Source organism: Choristoneura fumiferana, chromosome 13 (genome assembly GCF_025370935.1).
Source record: "Choristoneura fumiferana chromosome 13, NRCan_CFum_1, whole genome shotgun sequence".
Classification (NCBI taxonomy): domain Eukaryota; kingdom Metazoa; phylum Arthropoda; class Insecta; order Lepidoptera; family Tortricidae; genus Choristoneura; species Choristoneura fumiferana.
In genome coordinates this window covers 3,881,845-3,889,315 of record NC_133484.1, presented here as the reverse complement: position 1 = coordinate 3,889,315, position 7,471 = coordinate 3,881,845, and the positions used below count along the sequence as shown (strand labels likewise).

At 38.9% G+C, this 7,471-nt stretch overlaps 1 protein-coding gene across 2 annotated transcripts; it reads right to left on the bottom strand.

Annotated features, from left to right (window-relative positions):
* Nucleotides 1-465: 465 nt before the first annotated feature.
* On the bottom strand, nt 466-6,721 carry LOC141434331 (procathepsin L-like). 2 transcript variants are annotated; one of them, XM_074096740.1, is made up of 5 exons: nt 6,454-6,721; nt 2,804-2,927; nt 1,906-2,096; nt 1,357-1,491; nt 466-727 (listed from the first exon to the last, which is right to left on the bottom strand). In XM_074096740.1, exons 1-5 carry the CDS (start codon nt 6,707-6,709, stop codon nt 585-587), a joined length of 849 nt encoding a protein of 282 aa, XP_073952841.1. In that variant the 5' UTR covers nt 6,710-6,721; the 3' UTR covers nt 466-584. The 2 variants fall into 2 exon arrangements, with proteins under 2 accessions (XP_073952841.1, XP_073952842.1); XM_074096741.1 differs by lacking the exon at nt 1,357-1,491.
* Between the last annotated feature and the right edge of the window lie 750 nt (nt 6,722-7,471).

Sequence of the window (7,471 nt, the reverse complement as noted above, 5' to 3'; positions counted from 1 at the left end):
TATCAGGTGACCCGCATATTCGTTTGCTCCCTCTTATGTATATAAAAATAGTAAATACAGAATTTTTTTTAGAAATATATCTTTACTTTCAATTTACTCGTACAAAAATCTCGTATCATGGTGTTTGTGGTCGCACTCCTCTGAAACTGCTCAACCGATTTAAGTATGAAATATTTTTTGTATATTTGATAGATATGCGACGGGGTCATAAATTATTTTTCACTCTCCTACCCCAACTCTCGAATTTAATTGCGATTTGGGTATTACTCTATGAACATCCAAATAAATTAACAAGTTTGCCGGGTCAGCTACATAGTTTATTATAAATAATTCCTAGGAACATCTAAATTAGGAAAATATGATGACTATATTAAATTCCGCGAACCGGAAGACGAAACGTTGGCAGGCCTCGCACCAGGTGGACTGACGACATCGTGGGACTTGCGGGCAACGTGGATGCAGGTGGCGAGTTGTCGTTCGTTGTGGCGTTCTAAGGGGGAGGCCTTTGTTCAGCAGTGGACGTCTTCCAGCTGGTGATGATGGTGATATTGCAATTTATGTTAAATACGACTCATTTTGAAATTCTAGGGCACAAAAGGGAAAACAACATCATTAGCGATGCCACATGCATTAGTACCACGTTCGAGGTAGTAATAACCTCCGTGTCCCCAGTCGGTTCCCCATGAGTTTTTGATTATCCAATAAGGGACTCGTGTTCCATCATCATCTGAAAAAAAAAAATGTTTTTGGCGTTCTGTACCTCAGTCAGTAAAAACAAAATAAATAGTACATTGTTGTAGAGGCTGGAAAGTAAGTAATAGATGAATGAGTTAGTTTGAAGACTGACCTTAGGGGAGGCTTTCGATAATAAAAGTTCATTTATTGCACTTTTGGCCGAGACTGCGAGGAAATAAAAAATATTTATCACAAAAAAAAATCTAAAGAATGGGTTGCTCCTGCCAATTTTAGTTTTCGGGTGACACTCTTTCTCGGCCCGGATAATACCAACATGGAAATACCGACCCTGTTTTTGTGTACACGCCCATAGCAACTGACAGGAGCTTCCATGGGCGTGTTGACGAAAATTGGAAGCGAAAAACAAGAGTGTCACCCAGTTTTTCTTTTGTGACATTTTTTTTTAAATGACTCCGCTCTTAGTGTCCAGTGCCTGTGGCGTTTTTTCATACTGAAAAAAATGAAAGTCCAAAAAATTCTACATGAAAAAAATACGAGAAGGTTGAATCATGTTCATGTGCTTTAATTATGGTGAATACTAGACTTATTTTTTACCTTCTAGTTTTATTTAAAAATTATTTAATGCAGTCGGGTATTTGTTTTTTTATTTTATTTTTTTACCTGTGTAAATATCATAGCCGACAATCAGAACCGCATGGTTTAGACTACCAACGTCATTTGGGCACGAGCGCGGAGTTGGTCGGTCCAAAGGGTTTTTGTAAAAGTTATAATTTACCATCGTAGCATCATTAATAGCTGCAAAAGAATAGTTTCTACTGGCTTAAAGGGCTAGGATAGAAATATGATTAAATTCATGTACAGGCGAAAGCATAGGTAAATATTTGTTCAGCCATAGCGTCAAACATTATGTATAGTATGCATCGACCGTATGGTTAGTGGCATTTAGGTGTATAGACATTTTGACGTCTAATACATATATAATATCATTATATTATACTAAAATGATCTGAACTGTACTTTAGCTCTGACGTTTAAAACTATTGTCATTTTTTTTTCAGAAGGAGGTTCATAGCTAGAACCGCCTTTATTAAATTAAACTTAAAAAAAAGAACTTGAATTAAGACGTGAGTTATCCGGATCAAAATATGTAATAAAAAAAGAACATTAAAATTGATCCATCGATACAAGTTTTGAGGAATATAACGTTACCGGCGCTAATTGGTCCATTATGGTATAGATAGGTCACCATATCAACTTCATTGCCAGGTTCAACTCTACGGAACCCTGTCACAGGGACCAGTGCGCCCGTATCACCGTCCCACTCACATTTGCGTCGGGTTTCGTCGTACGGCCGGTATTTACCAACCTCCAACACTCCAGTTATAACAGATGTTATATCCCTGAAAGATTAACATAATTATCGCTCGAAGAACACATAACCGTTGGGGGAGTAAAGTCCTCGACTACTAGGTGGGCTGACGAGACGACATCAGTTTAAGGGCGTTTTAAAAAAAAAGTGTACCCTTTCATTTTTATTTTTATTTTGGAAAAAATGTGGTTTTTCCTGCTCAGAATCAAGAGCATAATCGATTTCGATCGTTTAAAAAAATGACCCCAGTTTTGCCACGCCGCGCCCATACTGAGTACGGTGTTGCAGGTGGTAGGACCTTGTGCAAGGTCCGCCCGGATTGCTACCACCATCTTGCTCGCTAATCCTGCCGTGAAGCAGCAGTGCTTGCACTGTTGTGTTTCGGTGTGGAGAGTATGACAGCCGGTGAAATTACTGGCACTTGAGGTATCCCACCTTAGGCCTCTAAGTTGGCAATACTCTGCAATACCCCCGGTGTTGCAGATGTTTATGGACAGTGGTGATCTCTTACCATCAGGAGACCCACTTGCTCGTTTGCCATCCAGTCGAATAAAAAAAACTGAGTGTATGAAAAAAACTTTGCAAAACTGTCATTTTTTTTGAGGATATTTTTTAAAACTATCGGAATTGATTGTGCTCAGTTCTCGATATTTAACTAGAGTAGGAAATGTCTTGGAACTGTCACAAAGAATGTTATTAGCACTTATTTTGTCAAATATACGCAAAACACTTAATTACCCGTAAATTTTCAAAAGGCTACCAGAATCGCAGCCGGCGTCCAGGTCGTTGCAATCTATGAGGAACTGCTCCGACAAGATGATATCACGCTTTGTGTGAATCTTCCACTGACTTTCGATGGCCGCTGCAAAGCACGTAATTATTTTCCCTGTTAGAGTATTTCTAAGCTAAAATGACGCGTGCCTCACTCAACTATAGTGGATTGTACAACAAGAGCATAAAACGAGCCATTTTACCCAAGCCGTTCATATAGCCACCCGAGCCGATACGGCGAGGGTCGAGGGGAAAACTCTGCTTTTCACTTAGACTGCGAGGAAATGAAACAGCAGCGGTGGAAACAATTATTCACTTTCTATGTACTTTTTATTTTTTATGCATTACGCATACATAGTGTATATAATTTCATTTTTTTTAATTTTATTGATTAATTTTGATTGATTTTAGTTCTATATAAATTAAAAATTATAAAAAAAATTATGTAGAACCTTTTTTGTTTGTGGCTGTTGACATCTGATTACCTTGGTCTTAGACGAAGATTTTATTTTATGCACTAGAGTATAAATAGTAGATTGTACAACAAGAGCATAAAACGAACCATTTTTCCAAGACGTTCATATAGCCACCCGCGGCGGTTACGGTGAGGGTGGATAGACACGTCGAGGGAAAATGGGTTTAATGCTCGAGTTTTACACTCTGCTTTTCACTTCGATGGCTAGGAAATGAAATAGCAATAGTGGAAACAAGTGTTCACTTACTTTATTGTTCACGCATTACTATTATAACATAAATTTTTAGTTTTATTGATCTTTTATGATTGATTTGATTGATTTTTAATTTATATAAATTAGAAAATACGTAGAAACTTCTTTGTTTGTGGCTGTTTACACCTGATTGCCTTGGTCTTAGACAAAGATTATACTTTATGCACTAGAGCATAAAAAGTAATTTTATGTCGCCTAGATCTAGCATAAACACGAACTTTACGAGCATGAGAAGTGAAAAATCAGTTCATTGTGACTAGTAAGACAGAAAATCTTACAATAACCGCCTGAGTCTAACGGGGATTTAGTTCCCCCTCTACATAAAATAAATGCTGGGAGGCGATACAGGCACTGTACTATGAAGTGCAAGATTATGCTTATATTACGCTTATATTATTTAATACGAGAGTGAGAGGGTCGGCACGCCATGAACTTCGACTTTCAAATTTCGTGGTAGCCCCGCAGGAACAATCGACGACTGAACCACAGAACAGGTATCCAGAAGGAACATTATAGATGCAGATGTAGTTTAACGTTTGTTGTTGCTCCGAGGATGAGCTCTGTTTGGGTTCGAAACGCGTCAGTGTAGTGTGGTGATGGTGATAACTGGGTTTGTGTGTATTTCTTACTCCGTTACGATACAACTAGACTTTAGATGAAATTTGGTACGTCAAGTCTAACCACTGGTCTATCACGGCCTTGACTGGCTTTGCTGTAACGACTTACATAACTTAATGAGGTTTTGCATCAATGACTGTCTACTCATTTTAGTTAGCAGATAATCCTTTACGGCTCGTCCCAGCATCCTTTAATTACACCAGTGTCCTCGAAGTCAGCAATGTGGAAGGGCACATGAAATGAGATTTCCATTCACGCTACCTCCCTTGGGACTTTCTATGGGGTAGTGTAATATGCCCGCGGAATTTGTGTCATTGATTGAGATAGTTAGATAGTTTTGAGATAGTTATAGTTTGAGCAATACAATTTAAGAATATAAACTTATAGAAAATACAATCATATACCTAAGAGATAAATACTACTAAATAATAAATCTACTAGCTAACTTAAATAATATTTTTATATTATAAAAACCGGCCAAGAGCGTGTCGGACATGCCCAAAATAGGGTTCCGTAGCCATTACGAAAAAAATAAGTAATATTTTTCTATAAGGATTTCGTATTTTATACGGAAACTTCCAAGTTTAGGTATATTTTATACCTTAGGCTGCTATTTACTCTTAAACTACTAATAATTCTCAAGCAAACTTAGCCGTTATACTTTTCCTTAAATGTTTGATAAACTTACTGCCACTCTGAATTTACATTACGTCTATGGGAGGTAGGTAGGTACTATAAAAATATTTTTGAATTTTGAATTGTACCGTTTTGTCAAAAATAAAAAAATTGTCGGCATAGTTTACATACATATTCGTACAAAATTACAGTTTTCTAGCATTGATAGTCCCTGAGCAAAGTCGCGGACGGACGGACAGACAGACAGACAGACAGACATGGCGAAACTAAAAGGGTTCCGTTTTTGCCATTTTGGCTCCGGAACCCTAAAAAAAGACCGCCTCGAATCGTTCCTGGCGCAAAGGTGCCCAACACGCTTGCCGCGTTCCCGCGTTGAACGGCGATAGATAGCCTTTGCATCAAGAACGACTCGGAGCGAGAGTCTCAAATACAATGAGGGCTATCGTTTTTTGTCTCACTAGATGGCGCACTGTTGCGTGAGGTTTTGAAGTATGGGTTTCAAAGTCTGTTATTACGGTACACCTTAAAACCGTACCTACCATAAAAATATCGAGCATGCCACAGTGTTGCATAGTCCCCGTTTTGTTCGGAAAAAATGGAGGACAAAGGTTTCCGAAAGACAAAACTGTCTCAGAACACAGACATTCATTGCCCCGGAACGCATATTTGCCATAATTAGTTTCAGATATTGCAAAATATTCACAAAATTATTCTAATTAAAAATGAACCCGCGTAGCTCACCCAAAAACTATGAGATTCGACATTTCGGAGACCTCACGCTACACTAGCGCCTCTAGTGCCGAAGTCATACGCGATAGCCCTCATTGATTTTAATATATGTATACGAGGTGTTTATTAAATAACTGAAAACCAGAAAGTAGTTTGCTTAGAATGAAGAGTAGAATCGATTACATTATGTTTTAAGTCAGGTTGTGTTTCTGTTTTTAAATCCTTTTTTTATTGTGCCCAATCGAAAAATTACGATTCCAACATGCGCCAATTAAATGTTTTAGCGATATTGCACAATATAAAATTTAGTTAATAATAATAATTGCTAAAAGTAGCTCCGAAGCGGTAACGTTTCGTGTGCTCTGCCTACCTCATTTGGAAAACAGGCATGATGTTTGTGTGTGTTGTGTACGTGTGTATAAAATTTAGATAAATTAATATGTATGTACTAGCGAGCCGTTTTACCGTCAGGTTGATTTTCTTCTATTTAAAAACTGTTCAACTTATCTGTGAATCAGACCAAGCAATACTACACTTTATGCGAACGACATTAATACTTTTTCGATTCACAAATAAGTTGGTCTGACTGGAAAAATATGACAAATACAAATCATGAGTGTAGAGTTAGAAATCAAATAGAATTACTAATTTAGTAAAATACACGAATATTTTTTGAAATAATGAATATATTCGAAAATAAATGCACTCAGTTTACTTAAAATGAAAAAAACGTGTTGCGAGGATTGTGTTTTTCATGAACCCGCAGAAACTGCTTCCGCTCAGCTGTTTCCATTAGAGATGTGCTGTGCGAGGACAGGTAAATAAAGCGTTTATATTGGTCCATGAAAAACAAATTCCTAGTAACACATCCTCGTACATCTCTGCTGAAAACGCATCCTTACTCACCAACAGCGCTGAAAGCCCAGCACGCACCGCACTGATTCTGGTCCTTCACAGGCGTCACCCCTCCACATTTTGCCCAATTAAAACTCAACGGAACATCTCCGTAGTTAGCCAACGTCTGGTTGTCCCGGGCCACTCCCTCCCTGTACTCAGGTAAAACAAATGGAGCACCCTTAAATTCCCGTTCATCCTTAATTAAAAAAGCAGTAAACAATCTGAAACAGAGAAAAAGCACAGCGAGAATACTGTTCACAGACATTTTGCGTTCCGATCGGAAGTGTCACTCGAGCCATGTTTTCACGTTTTTGAACCTTATAATCGTTTCAAGGCATCCGCGCGATGCCGACTTTTACAGCGTTTTTATTACTTTTTATTTAATTTAAGTGCTTCTGCCTCGCGTGTTTGACATAGCTCGTGAATGAACATTTTACTGCTACAGTGGAATAATTTGTCGCTGTGACAATTTTTTATTAACGAAGGTAAAACATCAACAGTATCGGGTTGCTGAGATTCGAGAAGCATTTCATTATGGTGTTGACGGAAGATCGATGGAGCTGAATATTGGCTAATGGGAGCGGGAGGACGATGCAAAAACAGAACATTGTAAAGTACATTATTATTATTATATTAGCCTATAACTGTGTCCCACTGCTGGGCAAAGGCCTCTCCTCTTGACTTCCACATCTCCCTATCCAGAGCTATATTTGGCCACTCACTCAATTCCGCGTCCAGGTCATCTCGCCATCTCCGCCTCGGTCTGCCTTGCCGTCGGTGCCCGTCATGTGGTACCCACCATGTGGCTTTGTGCGCCCATCTTTGTGGGTGCATCCGGCAGACATGCCCGTCCAGTCCCACTTAAGTTGGCGGTCGCTTTTCCAACATCAGCTATTCGAGTCTTGGAGCGCAATGTGGTGTTCCGGATACGATCAGTCCTTTTTGCCCCTAATATGCTGCGCTCCATAGCTCGTTGGCAAATCTTCAGTCTGGATTTCTGATTCTCAGTCAAAGACCATGTTGCGCA